The sequence below is a fragment of the Microcaecilia unicolor genome, chromosome 14, assembly GCF_901765095.1.
Source record: "Microcaecilia unicolor chromosome 14, aMicUni1.1, whole genome shotgun sequence".
Taxonomy (NCBI): Eukaryota; Metazoa; Chordata; class Amphibia; order Gymnophiona; family Siphonopidae; genus Microcaecilia; species Microcaecilia unicolor.
The window spans coordinates 15,977,282-16,003,734 of NC_044044.1; the positions used below are offsets into that span (position 1 = coordinate 15,977,282).

At 45.7% G+C, this 26,453-nt stretch overlaps 1 protein-coding gene across 7 annotated transcripts in view; it reads left to right on the forward strand.

Moving 5' to 3' along the window:
- Window positions 1-26,453, forward strand: part of LOC115457495 (neuroligin-2-like) — a 118,080-nt gene that overhangs the window by 21,672 nt on the left and 69,955 nt on the right. Inside the window, exon 5 of one of the 7 annotated variants that reach the window (XM_030186927.1) lies at window positions 24,433-24,446. The exons of 5 other annotated variants lie outside the window; for them this stretch is intronic. In XM_030186927.1, the coding sequence (XP_030042787.1) occupies window positions 24,433-24,446 (14 nt within the window). Of the gene's footprint in view, window positions 1-24,432; window positions 24,447-25,540; window positions 25,568-26,453 lie in introns of all 7 variants that reach the window. One more of the 7 variants, XM_030186924.1, reaches the window with a different exon arrangement.

Here is a 26,453-nt window from a genome sequence, read left to right on the forward strand (position 1 = left end):
GATCCCTTCCTTCTGAACAGGATTCCTTTATGTTTATCCCACGCATGTTTGAATTCCGCTACCGTTTTCATTTCCACCACCTCCGGCGGGAGGGCATTCCAAGCATCCACTACTCTCTCCATGAAGAAATACTTCCTGACATTTTTCTTGAGTCTTGTGTATTAAAAGTGTAGTAAGGCTTTACTTTTAATACACAATTCTGAATGCAGGTCTGATTTCAACACTCATTTTGGGCTAGCAGAAGCTTTTCAGTACCTTGGATAGCGCCCATCCCCCAGTTATTTGTGCTCTTTCAAAATGAACTGGTACCAAGAAACCCAGAGCCCATTTTTTGCTTTAAAAGCAGAAATAAATCTCAAACTTCTTTTTTTCCTTCCTTTTTTATTCTCTATCACTGTGGTTGTCTGAAATTAAATAATGATAAGGGCTTATGATGCCTGCTGGAAGAGCCGACCAGGGCCGCTGTTGGGGGGGGGGGGGGGGGGGGAGGAGGTGCAAACAGGCAATTGCCCTGAGTTCTCACGTCCCAGGAGGCTTTATGGATGGCCTTGCCCCCCCGCATGAGGTCTCCGCTCCCCGCTCCCCCCTCCCCCCTGCATTGAAATCAGAACTTTACGCAGCCCTGGCCCCCTCCCTTCCTTCCTTCCTTACTTCCTTGAAATGACAGCTTCCCTGCCATCCTCCGCCCCCCTGTGGCCCCGCCCCTGCCACTCCCCCCTCCACCGGCCCCCTCCATCTGCCACCTTGCCCTCACAGCGCCTCTCACAAGACAAACTCATTTTACATGGTATGTAATACTTTATATGTATACCCGAGTTTGATTTGTCCTTGCCTTTCTCAGGGCACAGGCCGTAGAAGTCTACCCAGCACTGTTCTTGTACTAAAAGTTCTGAAGCTAACGTCGAAGCCCCTTAAAATTTACACTCCAGCCCATCCCTATCTATTCAGTCACGATCAAGGCATAGACCATAGATGTCTGCCCAGCTCCCGTTTTGTTTCCAATTACCAGCGTCGCCACCCAATCTCCGCTAAGATTCCGCAGACCCATTCCTTCTAAACAGGATTCCTTTGTGTTTATCCCACGCATGTTTGAATTCCGTTACCGTTTTCATCTCCACCACCTCCCACGGCAGGGCATTCCACATATCCACCACCCTCTCCATGAAAAAATACTTCCTGACATTAGTCCTGAGTCTGCCCCCCTTCAACCTCAATTCATGTCCTCTAGTTCTACTGCCTTCCCGTCTCCAGAAAAGGTTTGTTTGTGGATTAATACCTTTCAAATATTTGAACGTCTGTATCATATCACCCCTGTTTCTCCTTTCCTCCAAGGTATACATGTTCAGGTCAGCAAGTCTCTCCTCGTACGGTTTGCAACGCAAATCCCATACCATGTTCATAGCTTTTCTTTGCACCGCTTCCAGTCTTTTTACATCTTTAGCAAGATACGGCCTCCAAAACTGAACACAATACTCCAAGTGGGGCCTCACCAACGACTTGTAGAGGGGCATCAACACCTACTACTACTACTACTACTATTTAGCATTTCTATAGCGCTACAAGGCGTACGCAGCGCTGCACACCTCCTTTCTTCTGCTGGTTATGCCCCTCTCTACGCAGCCTAGCATCCTTCTGGCCATGGCCGTCACCTTGTCGCATTGTTTCTTCACCTTCAGATCCTCCGACACCAACACCCCAAGCTCTCTCCCCTTGAGTTGAGCTTACTAATCTCTCCCCTCCTATCCGGTATCTCTCTTTTGGGTTTCTGCACCCCAAGTGCATCACTCTACACTTCTTGGCATTAAATTTTAACTATCTATCACAAATAGGGGAAATTATTTAAACTGAGAGTACAATATTGTAGATACTCAATACCAAAAGTACTCTAACTTAGTTATTTATAATTTTTTAAAATGAAAAACAAATGCGCATTTATCATTCATACACACACACAAATTTTAACTGCCAGACCCTTGACCATTCTTCTAACATTCGGAGATCCCTTCTCATCATTTCTACTTCCTCTAGTTTATCCACTCTATTGGCTATTTTCGTGTCATCCGCAAAAAGGCACACCTTTCCTTCCAACTCTTCAGCAATATCTCCCACAAATATATTAAACAGAATAGGCCCCAGCACTGACCCCTGAGGAACTCCACTGCTCACCTTCCTTTCCTCCGAGAGGATTCCATTTACCACCACCCTCTGCCAACTGTCGGTCAACCAGTTTCTTATCCAGTTCACCACTTTCGGTGCTAAGTTCAACCCTTTCAGCCTTAGACGTCTGCTCAGCATTCTCCTTATATTCCAACTACTAAAATTGTCGTCAAAGTCCTCTCCAGCACATCCTAATCTGTCTTGCCATACATGGGGGCACAGACCGTAAAAGTCTGCCTGGTACTGGTCTTAGTTCCTCATATCTGGAGTTGCCATCTAAGCACCAGTCAATCCATCAACACAGCCATTTAAGTTTTGTTTTTAAACCATCCTCTTTCTAATCAGGGATTTTCTGTGCTCATCCCATGCCTTTTTGAATTCTGTCACCGTTTTTGTGTCCACACCACACTCGGGAGGGCATTCCAGGTATTGACTACTATGAGCCCTGGCTCACATAAGAACATAAGCGTTGTCATACTCAAGCCCAATATCCTGTTTCCAATAGTGGCCAATCTAGGTCACAAGTACCTGGCAAGATCTCAGAACAGTAAAACAGATTTTATGCTGCTTATTCTAGAAATAAACAGTGGATTTCCCCAAGTCCATCTTAATAATGGCTCGTGGACTTTTCTTTTAGGAAATTATACAAAACTTTCTTAAACCCTGCTAAGCTAACTGCTTTTCCCACATTCTTTGGCAACGAATTCCAGAATTTAATTACATGGTGAGTGCAGAAATATTTTCTCCGGTTTGTTAGTAGCTCCATTGCGTGCCCCCTAGTCCTAATATTTTCGGAGAGTAAACAAGCGATTCACTTCTACCTGTTCCACTCCACTCAGTATTTTATAGACCTCTATCAAGCTGAAGAGCCCATTTTTGTTGCTCTTCTTTGTACCTTTTGTAATTCCACTAAATCTTTTTTGAGATGCAGTGACCAGAATTGCACACCTTATTTGAGGTGAGGTCGCACCATGGAGCAATACAAAGGCATTATAGCATTCTCAGTTTTGGCTTCCATTTCTTTCCTAATAATTCCTAACATTCTATTTGCTTCCTTATCCACCACTGCACATTGAGCAGGGGGTTTCAACGTAGCATGAACGTAAATCCTTTTCCTGGGCAGTGACTCTTCATATGGAACCCTGTATCCCATAGCTATAGTTTGGGTTCTGTTTTCCACATGCATCACTTTGCACTTGCTCACATTAAACGTCATCTGCCCTTTGGATGCCCAGTCTCCCAGTCTCTTAAGGTCCTCTTGCAATTTTTCACAATCCTCTTGTGATTTAACAACTTTGAATAACCTTGTGTCATCAGCAAATTTAACTACCTCACTAGTTATTCCCATCTCTAGATCATTTATAAATATGTTTAAAAAACAGCACCCATGTTTTTCTTATTATTTATAATCCTTTTCTGTCAAGCCCCCCTTGCAATTATGAGTTATACAAGATAAATGTGTATGTACAGAATAGTTCTTAGGTGCAAATGTGGCATATACACACATATATTTGGCAGATATATGATTATATTCTAGTATTCTAAACATTAATGTGTATAACACAAGTACATTTAGGAGGAAATATTTTTTTCACTCAATGAATAGTTAAACCTGTGGAACTCAAGGCTTTTTATTGTTCTGATTGATTGCTGTACCTGTTATATGTTTGACTTTTCTCTTTTGTTTTTGTTTGTTGATTATTTTATGGATGTTTCTATTATAATCCTGCCTGGATACGGGTGAACTAAAAAAAAAAACAATAAATCTAATCTAATCTTTTTGGAGGCTGTAGTAACAGTGGTTAGCGTATCTGGGCTTAAAAAAAGGTTTGGACAAGTTCATAAGTGTTTATTTATTTATTTGTAGCATTTGTATCCCACATTTTCCCACCTATTTGCAGGCTCAATGTGGCTTACATTATGCCGTAATGGCGATCGCCATTTCCAGGTTCAGTACGTAAGTAATGCCACACTGGGAAAAGACCAAGGGTCCATCGAGCCCAGCATCCTGTCCACGGCAGCGGCCAATCCAGGCCAAGGGCACCTGGCAAGCTTCCCAAACGTACAAACATTCTATACATGTTATTCCCGGAATTGTGGATTTTTCCCAAGTCCATTTAGTAGTGGTTTATGGACTTGTCCTTTAGGAAACCGTCTAACCCCTTTTTAAACTCTGCTAAGCTAACCGCCTTCACCACGTTCTCCGGCAACAAATTCCAGAGTTAGGCACGCAACTCTTCTACCTTCTACTGCGTCAACTTTTACACAGCTATAATATCAAAAAAGTACTTAGCTCATGGAGGCCTGCTTCTTATAGGTATTCCTCTGTTATCCTGACCGTGGTCAACGTTGGCCCCCGTTTCGCCACTGCTGCTTCAGAACCACCAGTCAATTAATATTCCGTTCAATATGCCGACGGATACAGGATACTTTCCTGTCAGAATATTGTAGTTCCTTCCTTGTTCCTATTTTATGTTTATTATTTTTGTAGAATTTTAAACCGCCTTGGTCTACTTGTTAGTTAAGGCAGTATATTAAAGAGTCTTTTTACTAAGGTGCACCGAAAAGTGGCCTACGCCGGTGTAGACGTGTGTATCGGGCGCGTGCAGGTTCATTTTGCAGTGCACCTGCCAAAAAGGCCTTCTTTTTTGGCTGAAAATGGACGTGTGACAAAATGAAAATTTGTAGGCGTCCATTTTGGGCCTGAGACCTTACCACCACCCATTCACTTAGCGGTAAGGTCTCATGCGTTAACCGGGCGGTAATCGTCAGCGCACGTACAATGCCAATTACTGCCCGGTTAGCGCTGTACACCGGAAAATAAAATATATTTTCTGGTGAGTGTACTGGGCATGTGTAAAAAAAAAATGAAATTACCACCCGGGCCATGCGGTAGGTGGGCGGTAGTTCCAAATTATCCAGCTCATTTTCGAAAGAGAAGGGCGCCCATCTTCCAACACAAATCGGGAGATGGGCGGCCTTCTCTCAGGGTCGGCCAAATCGGCATAATCGAAAGCCGATTTTGGCCGGCCTCAACTGCTTTCTGTCGCAGGGACGGCCAAAGTTCAAGGGGGCGTGTCGGCAGTGTACCAAAGGCGGGACGGGGGCGTGGTTAACAGATGGCCGTCCTCAGCCGATAATGGAAAAAAGAAGGGCGTCCCTAACGAGCACTTGGCCGACTTTACTTGGTCCCTTTTTGTTCACGACCAAGCCTCGAAAATGTGCCCGAACTGCCCAGATGACCACCGGAGGGAATCGGGGATCACTTCCCCTTACTCCCCCAGTGGCCACCAACCCCCTCCCACCCAAAAAAAACTAATAAAAAAACATGTTTTTCCAGGCTCTATGCCAGCCTCAAATGTCATACCCAGCTCCATCACAGCAGTATGCAGGTCCCTGGAGCAGTTTTTAGTGGGTACTGCAGTGCACTTCAGGCAGGCGGACCCAGGCCCACCCCCGCTACCTGTTACACTTGTGGTGGTAAATGGGAGCCCTCCAAAACCCACCCGAAACCCACTGTACCCACATCTAGGTGCCCCCTGTTACCCTTTAAGGGCTATGGTAGTGTTGTACAGTTGTGGGTAATGGGTTTGGGGGGGGGTTGGGGGCTCAGCATCCAAGGTAAGGGAGCTCTGCACCTGGGAACAATTTGTGAAGTCCATTGCAGTGCGTCCTAGGGTGCCCGGTTGGTGTCCTTGCATGTGAGAGGGGACCAGTGCACTACTAATGCTGGCTCCTCCCATGACCAAATGGCTTGGATTTGGCCGTTTCTGAGATGGCCGTCCTCGGTTTCCATTATAGGCGAAAACCGAGGCCGGCCATCTCTAAGGTTGACCTAAATGTTGAGATTTGCCCGTCACCAACCATATTATCAAAATGAAAGATGGCCGCCCATCTTGTTTTGATAATGCGGATTGCCCCGCCCTTTCGCTGCGCCGTCCTTAGAGATGGGCGCCCCCATTCGATTATGCCCCTCTACGCGGCTTAGTGAAAGGGCCCCTAAGTTACTGTAAATAAATAAATTTAGATGCCCACTCTTATGCCAGCTCTATAGCTAGTGTAACTTTGGGTGTATAAATGTTAACACCAATACCAGGTTATGCTCGTATTCTATCATGGTTCCATTATAGAACAGATTCCTACCACGAGTCTTCGTAGCCCCTAACTGGAGGTGCCTAGTTGTAGAATTGTCCCTATAGGGTCAGATTCAGTAAATGGTGCCAAACGCTAGGCACATAGAGATAGCAAAGGTAGTCCAGGAAGGAGGAACAACCAGTAATGCAAATTTAATATTTTTATTGAAGAAAGACCCAACTTGGCCAAGTTTCAACAATACAGTCTTCATCAGAGATCATACATAAATGGAATGGACACACAATTGACACAAGCATCTCTACCAAGAGATGTGAAAAAGAAATAAAGGCACAACGTGAGTCTATGTTGTAGGAATTCAAGAAACTCTTGGTATTCTATAACGTTAAGGTCTTTGAAACGAGAATGTCGTAAAGCAGAACGAGCTTGGAAACAAATCTGGGGATATTACTTTGAAACAGCAGTGGTGTAAATAATTCTAAATATTCTGTTAAACAAGCAAAAAAAGAATATTATTTACATTTGATTGGGTCAGATAAACCTAATTTGAACAAATTGTTTAGAATGATAAAATCGTCTGTTCAGAAGCCTGTTGATATCGTTCCTGGGGTAACACAACCTAAGGCAAAAGATCAGGCATTTTATTTTGCTAATAAGATACATTTGATATATACTTCTTTTCCAGAGGAAATAGAGTATTTTGATAGTTATGGAGTTGATAATTTGGAGGAAATAACTGATAATATGCTTGCTGACAGATGTTGGTCGCCATTGGACATCTGTCCAGCAATATTATTTAAGGATACTACTTTCTCTCTAATTGATTGGTTGACAAGTTTTGTGAATGCTGTTTTGATTCAGGGCTGGTTTTCTCCCTCATTTGGAAAGATACATAAGTATCGCCATACTGGGAAAGACCAAAGGTCCATCGAGCCCAGCATCCTGTTTTCAACAGTGGCCAATCCAGGTCACAAATACCTGGCAAGATCCCAAAAATGTACAAAACATTTTATACTGCGTATCCCAGAAATAGTGGATTTTCCCCAGTCCATTTAATAACGGTCTATGGACTTTTCCTTTAGGAAGCCGTCCAAACCTTTTTTAAACTCCGCTAAGCTAACTGCCTTTACCACAGTCTCTGGCAATGAATTCCAGAGTTTAATTAACCGTTGAGTGAAGAAAACTTTTCTCCGATTTGTTTTAAATTTACTACATTGTAGCTTCATCGCATGCCCCCTAATCCTAGTACTTTTGGAAAGCGTGAACAGACGCTTCACATCTACCCGTTCAACTCTACTCATTATTTTATTGACCTCTATCATATCTCCCCTCAGCCGTACTTACCCCAATACCAACTGGCAATGATTTAGATTTATCATTGGTGGCTAGTTTTAGACCTGTTGCCGGAATTCCATTTTTAACCAAGTTGACTGAATTTATTGTGTCTTCCCAATCAAAAGCTTTTCTTTTCAATAGTAATATATTATTGTCATCTCAACATGGTTTTTAGAGTTTTTGTTTTAGTACTGAAGCTCTTCTAATAGAATTGACTTCCTATGTTAGAAATTATTTGAGCAGAGGTCATCAGATATTGCTCCTGTAATTTGATGTGTCTGCTGCATTTGACATGGTCAATAATGTTATTTTATTATATAGATTATTGGAGATTGGTTTGACAGGAACAGTATTGACAAGGTTTGAGAGTTTTATGAAGTGTAGAGATTATGTAGTGTTAAAAGACGGAGTATTCTCAGAGTCTTGGGTTTCCCTGCGTTGGGTTCCACCGAGGGGGTGAATGATTTCTCCTTTATTATATGACATCTATATGAGTACTTTGTGTATGATTCAGTTTTTACCAAATGAATGGATTTTCTCGTATGTTGATGATTATTCTCTGCTGATTCCTGTTCATCTACATTTTGTTTATAGAACATTTTGTTTATTTTGAAGGAGACTCAATGTTGGTCATTACAAAATAGGTTAAAATTAAATATGAATAAAATGAAATTTTTATGGTTCAGTATGAAGGTAGATAATATTCCATCCTCTATCCAATTATTAAATGGTATGATGTTTAATGTGGAAACAGTGTCTAGAGTACTTGCTGTTTTGCTGGACTCTTCTATGACTTTTGAACCTGAGGTAAATTTGGTTGTTAAGAAGTCTTTCTTCAAATTGAAACAATTACAGCTTATACGATCTAACTTTTATCCGAAACATTTTAGAGTGTTGGCTCAGACAGTGATTTTTGTCAGTGTTGGATTATTGTAGGTGCATTATATAGAGGGCTGCCTTCTAACCTTCTAAGAAAGCTGTGTTTGATTCCGAACACGGCAGCAAAATTGATTTATCATAAATCTAAATTTGACCATGTGTCCCCTTTGCTTTCGGACCTGCATTGGCTGATGGTCGATGCACGAGGTAAATTTAAAATGTGTTGTCTAATTTTCAGAATTTTGATTGGTGATGTTCCTGATAATTTTCTGATTAAGATGCTAGCTGGATCTTGTAATAATAGACGTTTGATGTTGTCTTTTCCAACTGCTAATACATTATAGGAAAGCTCATGAAGGGTCATATTATTATTATGCAGGTATGCAATGGAATGCTTTGCCTTTAAATATTCATCAGAGCCCTTCTTATGGTATATTTAGAAAGAGATTGAAGACTTGGCTTTTTTTGAAAATACTGTTTAATATCTAGTATTTGTTACTGTATCTTGTTTCAAGTTTATAACCCACTGTGAACCTGCAGTTGTAGGGATTTTGCGGGATATAAGACCTTTTTAGCATAGCATTACATTTGCAGACAGTGGCTATTTACAACATAGACGTGCATTGTACCTCTGTTTTTTTTTCCAAATGTCTTGGCAGAGATGATTGTGTCCTATCATGTGTCCATTGTACTTATGTTTTTTTTTTAATTTATAGACGTCTTTATTAAATTTGAGAGTATTAACATAGGTAGATAAGGCACAACCAGCTACATCAGCACATGAAAAGCAGATGTATAACAATACAAAATACAACAATACAAAATACAGCTTACACTGCATTGTACTTATGTTTGAAGAATCTGATGACCCACGATGAAGGCTTTATTATCTAAACTTGGCCAAGTCGAGTCCATCTTCAATACAAATATTAAATTTGCGTTATTGGTTGCTCTTACTTCCTGGACCACCTTTGCTGTCTCTGTGCCCTTATCAATTCTGCAAAGGTTGTATTCTTTTCTTCTCTAGCCAAAACTTAGGTGCCAGAAAGATCTGCGCTAAACTCATCCTATATAATAATTTGCACCTCCAACGTTCTACATCTGGATGCCTGGGTTCATAACATCCATAACCACTCATTGCCCCGCCCTAGCGTCAAAACATAATGACCTTGGTGGAACAGTGAGAGGGAAGGGAAGCCAGCACCAGCCAGCCAGAGAACATTCAGGTACAAATTGAGGGGAGGAGAGAATCGCGAGGGAAGGGAGGGAGGACGGGAAGGGAAGGGGAGGGGAGGGCAGGGCAGAGGAGAATGGATGGGATAGGATGGGAGGACAGTAGAGGAGAGAATCACATAACATCGAGGGAAGGGAGGAAGGGGAGGGCAGGGCAGAGGAGAATTGATGGACATGGATGGGATGGGAGGACAGTAGAGGAGAGAATCACGGGACATTGAGGGGAGGGAGGAAGGGAAGGGGAGGGGAGGGCAGGGCATAGGAGAATTGATGGACATGGATGGGATGGGAGGACAGTAGAGGAGAGAATCGCGGGACATGGATGGAGGGCAGGGAAGAGGAGAAGCGCTGGACATGGAGGGGAGGGCAGGGGAGAGAGAAAAAAAAGCTTACAGGACAGCTTTTCTAGGGCCCATTTCATTGTTGAGGAAACAGGCATGGTCCCACTAGTATTCTATAAAAGGGCGATTTGCACCAAACGTTCTTTATAGAATATCGCTGCACCCAACGTTGGGTGCCATTATTTACACCTGCTGAAACCTGCTGTAAGTGCAGCTGCCTAATTTTCAGGAGATGAGCGCGCAAATTACTGTATGGTCTAACATCGCCCCTAACTTCTAGGAATGCCCCCGATCTACCCATGCCCCTCCCATAACTGCCCTTTTTGAGTTACACAATAGAAAGGTTAAGCACCAAGGTTATATAATAATGACAAGGGCAAATGAAAATTGTTGCCAATTAATGACAATTATTACTTGTAACTCCTTGTTAACGTATTAATTTGTGTGCGCATATATCCTCTTTGCCCAGGGGATGGTGCCTACTGTTACACAACGTGAGGGTAATTTTATAAGTCACTTTTATGCCTAAAATCTGCTTTACATGTGTGAATGGGCTCTTTAATTAGGTTATATTTAAAAGATTGTATGGTTTAGTCGATGCCTGATCATAGAGTAGGCATGTTCAGAGTAGAGTTTTGGCAGCGTGCGAATTGGGTCACAATTCATGGGCATATCGTACGCGTGTGCATGTATACCTGTCCGCACTTCACATAGGTGCAGTATCTACAGGATTCGTGCTAGTATTTTCTAAAGACACATGGAGGGGCGTAATCAAATGGGGTGCCCAAGTTTTCCTGAGGACGTCCTCGCAGGACGTCCCCAGCGAAGGGGCGGGGAAACCCGTATTATCGAAACAAGATGGGCGTCCATCTTTCGTTTCGATAATATGGTCGGGGACGCCCAAATCTCAGCATTTAGGTCGACTGTAGAGATGGTCGTCCTTAGAGATGGTCGTCTCCGGTTTTTGACGATAATGGAAACTGAGGACGCCCATCTCAGAAACGACCAAATCCAAGCCATTTGGTCGTGGGAGGAGCCAGCATTCATAGTGCACTGGGCCCCCTCACATGCCAGGACACCAACCGGGCACCCTAGGGGGCACTGCAGTAGACTTCAGAAAAAGCTCCCAGGTACAGAACTCCCTTACCTTGTGTGCTGAGCCCCCCAACCCCCCCCCCCCCAAAGCCCACTCCCCACAACTGTACACCACTACCATAGCTCTTAAGGATGAAGGGGGAACCTAGATGTGGGTATAGTGGGTTTCTGGTGGGTTTTGGAGGGCTCCCATTTACCACCACAAGTGTAACAGGTAGGTGGGGAATGGGCCTGGGTCCGCCTGCCTGAAGTGCACTGCAGTACCCACTAAAACTGCTCCAGGGACCTGCATACTGCTGTCATGGAGCTGGATATGATATCTGAGGATGGCATAGAGGCTGGAAAAAATATTTAATTTTTTTTTATGGTGGGAGGGGGTTAGTGACCACGGGGGGGAGTAAGGGGAGATCATCTCCGATTCCTTCCGGAGGTCATCTGGTCAGTTCGGGCACCTTTTCGTGGCTTGGTCGTAACAAAAAAAGGACCAAGTAAAGTCGTCCAAGTACTCGTCAGGGACGCCCTTTTTTTCGATTATGGGTCGAGGACGCCCATGTGTTAGGCACGCCCAAGTCCCGCCTTCGCTATGCCTCTGACACGCCCCTGGGAACTTTGGTCATCCCCACGACGGAAAGCAGTTGGGGACGCCCAACATCAACTTTCGATTATGCCAATTTGGGCGACCCTGTGAGAAGGACGCCCATCTTTCGATTTGTGTCGAAAGATGGGCGTCCTTCTCTTTCAAAAATAAGCCTGATAGAACCCAATCTTAGAAGGGATGTGGAGAGGGGAATTGAGATCTCAAGTTCGGGATGTGCACTTGGACTCAGGCGCGGCCCTAGACAATCTGCTGCCTGAGGCGAAGAATGACCTGCCGCCCCGGCCCTTCCACCAGTCCTGGCCCCTTCTTTCTATTGCCGTCCGCCTCTCTGGAGTAACTTCCTGTTTCCTTGGAGGTAGACCATCGTAGAGAGAAAGAGGGCAGCCTATGGGAATCACTGTTGCCTTTTAAAAAACAAACAAAAAAAGGTACGTTTGATTAAAGGTGTTGGGGAAGGAATGGCAGAGGGACGATGCCACCTCACAAGAGTTCTGCCTGAGGCCTCTGCTTCAGGTGGTCTAATGGTAGGGCCGCAACTGCCTGAACTTTTGCAATTCTCTCTATGTGGGATTGAATGCTAAACTTTTATACGAATTAACAATCGATTCAAAATACAGCAGTATGTTTAGTTTTGAAAATTATGACAGCATTTCTAAGTATGTGAAGTGACTTCATTGGCTCCCTCTTAAAGCATGTATTATTAGGTTTGTTGGCCAAAATGGGCCATTCAAATAGCAGGCCTATCTTTGGCTGCTATAAACTTAACCAGCCAATGCTGAATATTGGCTTGGCTGGTTAATTTTAAACTGGCCAAAAATAAACCAGATATTCAATATTGGTCACCGAAGCTACAAAGCGGATTACAAGGACTGATAGAATGCCTATGGTCCTCATTTTGGAAGATCCATGACATGTATATGGCAGCTTTTGGGCATGTGAAGGTGATTTGACAAAGCTGCCATTTACACACTAGGATCTACACGTCTAGATGGCAGGGGCTGTGGCTGGGGAGTGGTGTGGGAAGGCCAACAGCACCAACATGTATTCCCATACACATCACTGTTAAAAAATCTACACCTGCCCCATAACAGGCTTGTGTCTGCTGGAAAGGCAGGTGAAAAGGCAAAGGCCAATCCCTCTCCCTGACAAAAGGAAGCCCCTGGCATCTGTTCCCTCCCCCTGGGATCCATACAGCAACAAGCCCCCTTGGCATTCAATTATCCCTGGTAAAAAGCTCCCGTCTTGGCATCCGATCCCCTCCCCTGCAACAAGACGCCTCCCCCCCACACCACCACCTCACCACCCAGTATCCAATCCTACTCCAGCATCATCCACTCGGCATCTGATCCCTTTCTCTGGCATAAAGAACTCCCCCCCCCCCACACACACACACACAAATAGCCTCTAGAAAGACCCTGTAGGGTTACAGCCTTATCAAGCTTTTGTGTGCCTCTGTGATGCCAGAACCATGGATTCTCTGCAGAAATCCTGAATCTAGGCACCCTGTTAAAAAGTTACCCCTGATATGTGTTGGTGTATCTGGGCCACAGATGAGGTGGAACAGGGGTGGAGTTGCAACGTATGTGTGTACTTTTTAACATATTCTATGCAATGTGGGATAATCTACCTGGTTTACGATCCCTGTATATAATGTTGGAATATTAATAGATATCTTCTTTTTGGGGGGGGGGGGGGGACCTCAGTTTGGGTATTAAGCAAAACGGCTTCTTCTAATGTTGCTTAAGTGACCCAAGCTCATCACTGGTCCGCTTGAATTTACATAATTTAGAATTCTTTATAGCATTTTTTTACTCTTATCTTTAAGCTTATTAACAAGCTCATTTTCAAAGCACTTAGCCTCCCAAAGTTCCATAGAAACCTATGGAACTTAGCCTCCCAAAGTGCTTTGAAAATATGCCTCACAGTCAATGGTATAGTACTTAGCTTATTCCGCTAGGATAGTGTCGGCTTCAGAGGGTTTTTGGTCCAACACGAATCATGTTTCGCCATCAAGCGGCTTTATCAAGGACACCCCCCTCTTATAAACAGTATATTAACATGCCGACTGATCTAGGACTATAGCCTCCAAGATCAATAGGTCCCAAAGAAACAAACAAACAAAAAGATATCTATTAATATTCCAACATTATATATAGGAATCATAAACCAGGTAGATTTTCCTACATTGCATGGAGTAACCTTTTGAATTATCTGCCTGAAAGACTATAAGTATGTAGAATAGATAGTACTTTATAACATAAGCACACGTGTATGGAGTTCTTGGGGCCTGGATTGGCCGCTGTCGGAGACAGAGTGCTGGGCTTGATGGACCTTTGGTCTTTTCCCAGCGTGGCAGTGCTTATGTGCTTATGAGTACGTATACATATTTGCATCTGCCTTGGCGCAGGTGAAAAAGTTTGTCATAGCAACTGTGTGCAGCTGGGACCCAGGGCTGGTCAGCCACTAGGCAGACTAGAGTGGCTGCCTGGAAAGGCAGTAAAGTGATACCTCGGTTTTTGTCGATAATCCGTCTGAAAACAATCGGCGAAATCCGAAACCGACGAAAACCGAGGCAATTATTTCCATATGGAATTGTTTGGCTAGACGCGCGGGGTGATGCTCACACAACGCGAAACAACACCACACTGAGCAGGAGAACACATGGGTCGCCCTTTGTTTTCGCAAAATTAGCAGTGAGGTCACGTGGGCACGCCGACGAAATCCGAGGCAACCGACAAAATCTGAGACAAATTTTTCATGGAAAAAAATCGACGAAAACCGAGGTAATACTGTATTTGGAGGGTGTCGTAGCTCTGGCACATGCCAGAGACTTCCCGTGTTTCCTTTTTTGCTGCCAGCCCTCCTCTGTTGCCACTGCCTAACTCTTCCTGGGCCAGCCTGAATTTTAAAAAAGCAATGATTTGTCTTCCGCCTCCTACCAGAAGTCTGCCTCAGAGGGGAACTGGACAACGTGGCTCTGTAACACAGGTCATTGCCAGTGCTTTTTTATCTTTGGGCCGGCCCGGGAGGGGGTAGAGAGATAGCAGTGGCAGCAACAAGGGAGAGGGGGGGGGGGGGGGAGATGTTGAATGTGGTGTGGGGGTAGGGAAGGAGAGATTAGAAGCTAGCCAACCAGGGGTGGTTTTAGAGGGGAAAAGAGGATGCTGGCTACCTGAAAGGGGAGGAGAGAGGGGCTGAAAGATAAAAAGGAGATGCTCGATTGCAAGGTGGGGTGGCACAGCTGAAGGTCCAGTTACAGGGATTTGGGCGGGGCCATGGCTGAAGGTTAACCTTGGGCATTGGATGCCCTAGGGCTGGCCCTGACTGGAACAATTCTGGGTACCTGTGTTGCCTTTAGAATATGGGCTCAGTTTTGAGCATTTTTATAGGGGGCCATGCTATGAAATCAACCCCTACCTCTGGGCAGTTTTATAAGAAATGCATAAAATGCAATCCTACAGTGAAGTTCCTTATACAATTCCTACCTAAAACAGCTGATAAATAATCACAAGACAAGCAATGAAGCAATCACAAAAGCTTGTAAGAAATATCTTCTCCAGTGCGTGGTAATTATTTTTAATGCAATGACCCTGAGTTGCTTATCAGATACTCCACTCCCTGCAAGGTATAGGACTGGAGGAGGTCAACATTTGAGGGTGAGAGAGAGGTCATCCTGAATTAACTCAGATTTTAGGTATCCTAAATCAGCACTAGTGCATTTTGTATCTGTATAATGCATCAGGTTTGTGTGTGTGTGTGTATGTGTGTATCTCTTGCAGGCTCATTTTTGAAAGAGAAGGGCGCCCATCTTTCGACACAAATCGAGAGATGGGCGTCCTTCTCATAGGGTCGCCCAAATCGGCATAATCGAAAGCCGATTTTAGGCGTCCCCAACTGCTTTCCGTCGCGGGGACGACCAAAGTTCACGGGGGCATGTCGGAGGTGTAGCGAAGGTGGGACTTGGGCGTGCCTAACACATGGGCGTCCTCGACCCATAATGGAGAAAAAAGAGCGTCCCTGCCGAGCACTTGGACGACTTTACTTGGTCCTGTTTTTTTTACTACCAAGCCACAAAAATGTGCCCGAACTGACCAGATGACCACCGGAGAGAATCAGGGATCACTTCTCCTTACTCCCCCAGTGGTCACTAACCCCCTCCCACCCTCAAAAAACATCTTTAAAATCTTTTGTGCCAGCCTCTATGCCAGCCTCAAATGTCATACTCAGGTCCATCACAGCAGTATGCAGGTCCCTGGAGCAGTTTTAGTGGGTGCAGTGCATTTCAGGCAGGCAGACCCAGGCCCATAGCCCCCCTACCTGTTACACTTGTGGTGGTAAATATGAGCCCTCCAAAACCCACCACAAACCCACTGTACCCACATCTAGGTGCCCCCTTCACCCGCAAGGGCTATAATAGTGGTGTACAGTGGTGGGTAGTGGGTTTTGGGGGGGGGGGGTTGGGGGGCTCAGCACACAAGGTAAGGGAGCTATGTACCTGGGAGCAATTTATGAAGTCCACTGCAGTGCCCCCTAGGGTGCCCGATTGGTGTCTTGGCATGTAAGGGGGACCATTGCACTACGAATGCTGGATCTTCCCACGACCAAAGGACCTGCATTTGGTTGTTTCTGAGATGGGCGTCCTTAGTTTCCATTATCGCCGAAAATCAGAAATGACCAAGTCTAAGGATGACCATCTCTAGGGATGACCTAAATGTTAAGATTTGGGCATCCCCGGCCGTATTATCGAAACGAAAGATGGACGTCCATCTTGTTTCGATAATACGGGTTTCCCCACCCCTCCACCGGGATGTTTTGCGAGGACGTCCTCAGCTAAACTTGGGCTTCCCCTTCGATTATGCCCCTCTTGGTGTATATGAGGACATGGGTATATGTGTATTTTTTGGAATGTGGTTATATGCATTATATGTGCATCTGTAGCTCTCTTGGAACAAAGTCATCAAATTTAATGTGGACAAATGCAAAGCTATGCACATTGGGAAGAATAATCCAAAATCATAGTTACTGATGCTAGCGTGCACCTTGTTAGCACCCAAGAAAAAGATCTAGGTGTCATTGTAGGCAATGCGCTGAAATATTCTGCCCAGTGTGGGGTGGCAGCCTAAAAAGCAAATAGGATGCTAGAAATTACTAGGAAAGGGATGGTAAATAAGAGCAAGAGGGGAGATATGATAGAGGTCTATAAGATAGTGAGTGGAATGGAACGGGTCGATGTGGAGCGTCTGTTTACGCTTTCCAAAAATACTAGGACAAGGGGGCATGTGATGAATTTATTTATTTATTTTTAGCATTTATGCTGCCTATAACGGAGAAGTTGGATGCGTAGTAAGTTTTGTATTTGAAGCTGCAGTGTAGTAAATTTAAAACGAATCGGAGGAAATTTTTCTTCCCTCAACGCGTAGTTAGACTCTGGAATTCATTGCCGGAAAAAGTGGTTAAGGTGGTTGACTTAGAGGCATATTTTCAAAGCACTTTGGGAGGCTAAGTTCCATATGTTTCTATGGAACTTTGGGAGGCTAAGTGCTTTGAAAATAAGCCTCTTAGTGGACTTTAAAAAAAAGGGTTGGACGGCTTCCTGGAGGAAAAGGCCATAGAATGTTATTGAATGGACGTGGGAATAATCCACTATTTCTGGGATGGGCGGGACAAATTGTTTGTTCTTTTGGCCGCTGTTGGAGTCAGGGTACTGGGCTCGATGGACCCTTGGTCTGTCCTGGCATGGCGATGCTTATGTACTTAACTATAATGCCTCCTTTATCACTCCATTGTGCGATCTTACCTTGGATCAAAAGCTTAGCCAGGTTGAGGGCATGGGAGAAGCTACTCCTCTGCCTTGAATATTGCTTTCATTTCTGGTCACTGTATCTCAAAAAAGATATAGCGGAATTAGAAAAGGTTCAAAGAAGAGCGACCAAAATGATAAAGGGGATGGAACTCCTCTCATATGAGGAAAGGCTAAAGAGGTTAGGGCTCTTCAGCTTGGAAAAGAGACGTATGAGGAGAGATATGATTGAGGTCTACAAAATCCTGAGTGGTGTAGAACGAGTAGATCGATTTTTTACTCTTTCAAAAAGTACAAAGACCAGGGGACACTCAATGAAGTTACATGGAAATACTTTTAAAACAAATAGGATGAAATATTTTTTCACTCGAAGAATAGTTAAGCTCTGGAACTTGCTGTCGGAGGATGTGGTAACAGCGGTTAGCGTATCTGTTTTTAGAAAAGGTTTGGACAAGTTCCTGGAGGAAAAGTCCATAGTCTGTTATTGAGATAGACATGGGGGAAGCCACTGCTTGCCCTGGGATTGGTGGTATGGAATGTTGTTAATCCTTGGGGGTTCCAGAATCTTGCTACTCTTTGCGATTCTGTATGGAATCTTGCTATTCATTATGATTCCGGAATCTTGTCACTCTTTCGGGTTCTGGAATGTTGATACTAATTGGGTTTCTGTCAGGTACTTGTAACCTAGATTGGCCAATGTTGGAAGCAGGATAGTGGGCTAGGTGGTCTGATCCAGTGTGGCTATTCTTCTGTTCTTATACACATACCATGACAGGAATGAATCTCACTCCGAAGCCAGAGTATGTGGAGTACGATCTCAGTCAGAGATTTACTGCTAACTCTCACTGAGGTATTTGGGTGTCTAAAGTTAGATGCGCAAATGTTGGCACTCAACTTGGGCTCTATTCTGTAATGGAATTTGGGTGCCCAGATGCCATTATAGAGTATTATCTTAGTGTACAGATTTTGGTCACTCCTTATAAAATTGCCCCCTTATGTCTGAGGAGATATGGAGGTATACGTGTACTTATTTATTTAAAATACTTATAACCTGCACAATCCAACTTGTTCTTGGCAGCCTACAAATGGTGCATTCATAATAATGAACTATATAATTAAGGCAATCACAATTATAGCCCTGGACTTGTCTAACATAAATCAAATAGGGAACGTGTAATCTTCAATGAACCCAAATTGTCCAGATAAAAATAGTCATTTATATATATATAATAATTTAGTAATTTATGAACCTCAGTAGTATAACACTGTGTTATTCAAGTTTTACACAGTGGTTTGCATACTTATATCTTCATTGGTTCAAAGCCTTCCTCCCTAATAATTACATTTCATAGGAATCCAGTGACAACACAGACTCCGTATGCCTGTTGAAACAGTAATGTTTTCAGTTCATGCTTAAACTGGTCAACAGATGTTATAGATCTCAAAGTTAAAGGCAACCCATTCTAAAATTTAGGTCCCCAAACTTTAAAAATGGACATTCAATATTCCTTCAATCTAATGACCTTAAACAATGGTATACGTAAAAGATTTGTGTCAGAAGACCTTCAAGGCTCTTGCAGGTTGATAAATTCATAAGGTTAATGCAATAAATACTTCTTGGAATGGGAGTGTATGTATCTATATGCAGGAGTGTACAGCACCCTACAAACATCGGGTGTGTATGTTTCTCTTTTGGGTGTGTTTCTATCAGGTGAATTTTCGAAAGAGAAGGGCGCCCATCTTCCGACACAAATCGGGAGATGGGCATCCTTCTTGCAAGGTCGGTCAAATCGGCATAATCGAAAGCCGATTTTGGGCCCCCTCAACTGCTTTCCATTGCGGGGGTGACCAAAGTTCACGGGGCGTGTCGGCAGTGTAGCGAAGGCAGGACTCGGGCGTGCTTAGGAGATGGGCATCCTCGGCCGAAAATGGAAAAAGAAGGGCGTCCCTGATGAACACTTGGGCGACTTTACTTGGTCCATTTTGTTTCATGACCAAGCATCAAAAAGATGCCCAAACTGATCAGATGACCACCAGAGGGAATCGGGGATCACCTCCCCTTACTCCCCCAGTGGTCACTAACCCCCTCCCACCATAAAAAAAAGTTTACAAATACTTTTTTGCCAGCTTCTATACCAGCCTCAATGCCATACTCAGGTCCATCGCAGCAGTATGCAGGTACCTGGAGCAGTTGTAGTGGGTGCAGTGTACTTCAGGCAGGCGGACCAAGGCCCATCCCCCCCCCCACCTGTTACACTTGTGGTGGTAAATGTGAGCCCTCCAAAACCCACCACAAACCCACTGTACCCACATCTAGGTGCCCCCCTTCATCCCTAAGGGCTATGGTAGTGGTGTACAGTTGTGGGGTTTGGGGGGCTCAGCACCCAAGATAAGGGAGCTATGCACCTGGGACCTTTTTCTGAAGTCCAGTGCAGTGCCCCCTAAGGTGCCCGGTTGGTGTCCTGGCATGTGAGGGGGACCAGTGCACTACGAATGCTGGTTCCTCCCACGACCAAATGGCCTGGATTTGGTCATTTTTGAGATGGGCGTCCTCGGTTTCCATTATCGCCGAAAACCGGGGACAATCATCTCAAAAACGACCTAAGGACGACCATCTCTAAGGTCGACCTAAATGTCATGATTTTGGCGTCCCCGACCGTATTATCGAAACGAAAGATGGACGCCCATCTTGTTTCGATAATACGGTTTGCCCTGCCCCTTTACGGGGCCGTCCTGCGAGGACGTCCTCATGAAAACTTGGGCATCGCATTTGATTATGCCCCTCCACGTGTGTTTATGAAAGTGCGTTAGGGGAAGATGGACCATTCAGGCAACCGGGCAGTGCCCGAGGGCCCAGAGGCTCTGCCTGGATGCCCGTCACACACTACAGCCCTCCATGGTCCTACCTTTAATGACATGCCACTGGTGATCTAGTGGCCTCTATAGGGGGGAACATGTTCTTTCCTGCCATTGTGCTCCCGCTATTCTTCCTGCCCAACACCGCCATATTTTAAAAATGGAGGCCAAGACTCCCTGCGGAAGTCTATCAAGACCTATGAGACTACCATGAGAAGTCTCGGCTGCCATTTTGAAAACACAATGACACCGGCAGACAGGAAATAACATGCCCCCCCCCTGCAGAGACCACCAGGGCCCTTCAGGTAGAACTGGGGCAGCAGAGGCAACAACTGCAATGGTAGGAGGGCAGCAGCATGGCAGTAGGGGGGTGTTAGGTGGCGGGTGGGCAGGGGGCCAAGACCACCCTCAGTGCCTGCCTCAGTCTGCCCTGTTCTTGTGAATATCTCTTTTGGGCTTCATGCATCTCTTTCTTGTGTATGAGTGCATAGCTGTGTTGTGGTGTGTGTGGGTCTAGGGGTGCGTGTATAAATATTTGGAGCATTACAGAAAGGGCATTTAATGAAGAAGTCATTAAGCAAACGTCCGATCGTTCAGTAAAGCTTCCAGAAAGCATTAGAGACAAGAGGAAAGTGCATAATGGTAGCCCATTAGGCACCAACTTATTTATGACTGCTGGTAAAGAAAGGACTGAGGTTTTTTTATGTCAGGTGAGGGAGCGTCATAAGTCAGTAATGGAAACCCTCCCCTATACTCATCAGCAGTGGGAAAAGACTACAGCCAAAAAATATCCATTGCATATCCCTTTCTTTCCAGAATCTTCTCTGTGCCAGTGCTTTCTGTGGGAGACACTTCAGGATTATCACAATGAATATGCATTTGGTTGCAGATTTCTCTCATGCATATTCATTGTGGTAATTCTGAAAACCTTACAGGCTAAGTGTGCCTCCAGCAGAGGGTTGAGAAGCAGTGCTCTATGCTATTCACTTTTCAGCTATAACTGTTGTGTAACCTATTATTTATGATGATGGGAAGGGCCGCTGGGGGGGTGGGGAACGGAGGCAAAATTCCCTAGGCCTGGGCCTCCAAGGGGGGCTCGGCACTGGGGTCTCTCTCTCCTGCTTCTGACGGGGACCTGGGTAATCGCATCCCGACAGGAGCAGGAGAGAGAAAACTCCGGCGCCAGGTCCCCCTTGGAGGCTGGGGAGAACTCGGAGGAGCAGACACTGCAGGTCTTCCTCCAGAGCTGCTCTTCACTCTGCCCATTGCTTGCTAAGCGGCTGCTTTTCCTCTTAGACACGCATGCCCTGAGAGAAAAAGCAGCCGCAGGGGCAGGCAATCGGCAGAGTGAAGAGTCGGTGCTGGAGGAAGACGTCTTCGGCCGGTGGAGCCTTGGAATCCCAGCCAGCCAAGGTACTTCAATTGCAGCAGCGGCAGCGGCGACGATCGTGGGGGCGTGCCCCAGGCCCTGTTCAGTCTCTCTGCGGCCTGATGATGGGAGGGGGTATGTGTGAGTGTGACAATGGGTGGTATGCCTAACACTCCACTGAGACATCCAAGAAAGGTGATGGGAGGCATGACTGAAACCCTACTGGAGTGTATGGGGATGGGATGCATGACAAAAACTCTATCTCAGTGTGGGACGCTCTGTTTGTGATGTATTATTGGTAGGGGGGGGGGGCAGGGTGAGGAATTAGTCTGAGTCCATCATAGTGTGTGAGGGCAGTGATAGAAGGAATGTGTGAGCTTCCTTGCTGCATATGAGGGTCAGTGATGTGGGTCAGGGTCAGATTTAAATGTTGACTGTCCATAGGTATTGTGCGGTTGGACCTTCGAATTGGAAGGCGGTATCCTCTGGGAGCTTAGAGAATATGGATGGGATCTGTCCTTCTGGAGTGTGCTCCTGCCCAGATCCTCCCTATAGCTATGTCTCCATGGCCTCTTCCCACGTCCTGCCTCATGGAGCTCTTCTTCAGTAACCACAGCAGCAACGTCAGAAAGAAAAATCAAGGCGGGACCTGTGAGCTTTGCATATTCACAGGCCATGGCACAGTCCCACCTCCTTCTCCCATACAGGAATTCTGTTATGAATGAAACATGTGTGAAGGATGGTGCTACTTCCAGAGCATTAGACACCCTAGGTGAACCTTCAGCCTTACGTCTGTTCGGTTATCTTTCAGGCTTCCAGAACCCAACCCCACAAGGCTGTTAATACTAAGGAGCCAGTTCTATAAAGGGCACTAAAAGTTAGGTACCCAAAATCTAGTACTCTATAACAAGGCTACTGAGAGACAAAGCCAGGCCCAAGGCAAACAATGTTAAAGGGGACCCCCCCCCCCCCCACCACCACCTGCCTGCCTGCCCTCGGCCCCCGCTACTTCCCAGTTCCTCTACTTGCCTGGACTCATTGAATGGCAGGCAGCAGACTTTGTGCTGGACATGGGTCTTCCTTCCTTCCATGTCCCACCTCCTGTGAAGTAACTTCCTGTTTCCACATAGGTGGGACATGGCAGGAAGAAGGACTGTGGCCAGAAGGGCAGTCTCTCTCGATCATGCTGCCTACCATTCAATGACTCCAGGAAAGTAGAGGCTGGTGGAGGGGTTGGAAAGGCGTGAAAGATGTTGAATCTCAACTTGGTTGCCTGCTCTGAGCCCCCCTTAGAGGCTGGGCTGGAGAGAATCGTGCCGCTCTTGCTCCCTCTCTAGGCAGCCGTGTTCTATAATGGCAAATTGTGTGCTTAACGCGTTATGGAATACTAGCGTAAGTCAGCAATTAGGGCACCACCACTTCTGCTCACTCTACAGCAATTTGCCCCTGGATTCTATATAGTGGGCTTAGATTTAGGCGCCAAAATTGATGCAGATTCTATAACACCATGCATAAATGAATTGGCTTAAGAAGCTAATGAGCACTGACATCAGCAATTAAGCAATAATGAGCACTAATTGGCACTGATTAGAATTTAGGTGCATAAGTCACTAAGCGTATTCTGTAAAGATGTGCGCCAATCTTCTAACGCATGCAGGCAAAAAGGGGCGTGGTTGTGTTGGCGAGGAAATGGGTGTTTTGTGGGCGTTCCGAAATTTAGATGCCTAGTTATAGAATATGGCCCAGTGTGCCTAAATCTGTGCGTCGGGATTTAAGCTGTGTTTTAGTTGGTGTAAATGGATGCATGCAGATTTAGGCACTGGGAAAATGTGGGATACAAATGTAACAAATAAATAAATAAAGTAAGCGTATTCTATAATCGGTGCTTAAGTCTCGCTGCCGATGTAGAATACGCTTAGTCGGCGCTGATTTCTGCGCCAATTATTTAGGCACCATGTATAGAATCTCCTCCTAGGCACCCAACAGACAGTATTCAATAAAGCATGTACTTAAACAGCTGGAACATCCATGACCCACCCATGTGAATGCCTCCTTTCCAGTTACACACCAGAACACTTAAGCACCCAGTTATAAGAATAGCGCTTAAGTGCACTTAGGCCTCTAACTGCCGTTTCACCCCTGTTATGATGCTTAACTGCCATTTGAGCACCTAAGACACTCCGTATAGAATTAGGGGATTAGGTCTACAATCACATAGTAGATGATGACGGCAGATAAAGACCTGCATGGTCCATCCAGTCTGCCCAAGACAAACTCATATGTGTATACCTTACCTTGAATTTGTACCTGTCCTTTTCAGGGCACAGACCATATAAGTCTGCCCAGCAGTATTTCCCGCCTCCCAACCACCAGTCCCGCCTCCCATCACCGGCTCTGGTACAGACCGTATAAGTCCGCCCTCCCCTATCCTCGCCTCCCAACCACCACCCCCTCTTCCCCCCAGCTGCTCCGCCACCCAATTTCAGCTAAGCTTCTGAGGATCCACACAAATATTATGATCCATCCCAAAAAGATTCTGCAAAATTAACATGAAAAAAATTCCACTGGCATGCCCGATGTAATGAGCATGCAAGTTACGGCCGCGTTTATGCAGCTCTTTGTGAAAGATCACACTTCCTTTCAGTACCTGGGCAGTGATTGACTCGGGCACTGACAGGAAGGGTGACATAAGTACATAAGTACATAAGTAGTGCCATACTGGGAAAGACCAAAGGTCCATCTAGCCCAGCATCCTGTCACCGACAGTGGCCAATCCAGGTCAAGGGCACCTGGCACGCTCCCCAAACGTAAAAACATTCCAGACAAGTTATACCTAAAAATGCGGAATTTTTCCAAGTCCATTTAATAGCGGTCTATGGACTTGTCCTTTAGGAATCTATCTAACCCCTTTTTAAACTCCGTCAAGCTAACCGCCCGTACCACGTTCTCCGGCAACGAATTCCAGAGTCTAATTACACGTTGGGTGAAGAAAAATTTTCTCCGATTCGTTTTAAATTTACCACACTGTAGCTTCAACTCATGCCCTCTAGTCCTAGTATTTTTGGATAGCGTGAACAGTCGCTTCACATCCACCCGATCCATAAAAAAAGAAAAATAAATAAAAGACAAGCCAGCGGTCTGCGCTGGCCGGATGTTATGTTATGTTATCAGGGATTTATCTCTCGTCATCTCTCGGTATATTTGATTCAAGGCGAATTACAATCGATAAAGAAACTGACAACAAAGCATCGGAAAATTACAGTTAAACCAAAAGAAAAAAAAAAGTATATTAAAATGTAAAAATAAAAAAATACTGATTAAGACCCTGTCTAACCACACCACCCTCCTTGCTCCCTCCACCCCTTTCCCTGGGCATCAATATTTAAAACGATTTAACCAATCTGGTTACATCGCTTGTGCAGGGCTGTCCGCTGATAGTCAGTGACTTTTAACCGGTTAGTTCCTTTGAATATCACCACTGACGGCTAAACTCAAAGCCGGCTATTTAGTGGACGGTCCAGGGGTGGAATCGGCACTCAGTGGCGTTCTTAGGGGGGCTGACACCCGGGGCGGATCGCCGATGCACCCTGCCCCCCGGGTGCAGCGCCCCCCCCCCCCCCCGGATGCAGTGTGACCCCCCCTCCCCGGCGAGAGGACACCCCCCACAAAAGAACCCTCCCCGGGTGCACACCGCTGGGGGGGGGGGGGTGCGCCTCGCGTGCCTGTCCTTCGTTCGTTCCATGCTCCCTCTGCCCCGGAACAGGAAGTAACCTGTTCCGGGGCAGAGGGAGCATGGAACGAACGAAGGACAGGTGCGCGCGGCACCCCCCCCCCCAGCGGCATGCAGCGGAGGGCGGTGGGTGCACCCAGGGTGGACCGCACCCACCGCCCTCCCCCTAGGAACGCCACTGTCAGCACTTCAGTGCCTTCAGCAGTTAAATTGTACAGCATAAAAATCAGTCCTATCTTTATGCAGTGTTGCTGAGGCACTTAAGAGCTGAATATCGCACTTAACTGCATAAGAAATAGCCGGCCACATAAACCCAGGTATTCAGTGCTGGTCTCTGAACATGACTCAGCATTAAATATCCAGGAATAATGCCAGCGGTGGTTAAAAAAATGCTCACCACCACCAGCTGAATACTGAACCCCTATAGTCTAGTGGTCTCCCTCCCTCTCCAACCCACCTTACCCCATTACAGAAAATATATTTCTCTAGTAATTCAGTGGCCCTCCTCCCTCTCTGACCCGATCCACCTTATCCCCACTTCATAAAAATCTTTCCCTGGTAGTCTAGTGGCCCCCTTCCCCTGACATAAAAAATGTAAATTCTTGGTGTCTGGTGGTACCCCTCCACTCCTTTCCCTGGCCCTGCCAAGCCCAACTGCCATACCGTTTAATGAGAGGCAGGAATGACGCTCACTCACTCCTGCCTCTGGCGCCGCCATCTTCAAAAGGACAGTGCCTGGCATCCTGCAGTGCATCATGGGATGCACCAGGCGGGATCAGTCTGCCATATAAGGACGCACAGTGTAGGGTGGGTGCCACCATTTTTAAAGATGGCAGCGTTGGAGGAAGGAGCAAATGGGCATCACTCTTGCCTCTCATTAAAAGGTATAGCGGGTGGGCTTCGGGGGAGCCCGGGGAAGGAATAGGGGGGGGGGGGGTGCCACTAGATACTAGGGAGTAACATTTTTT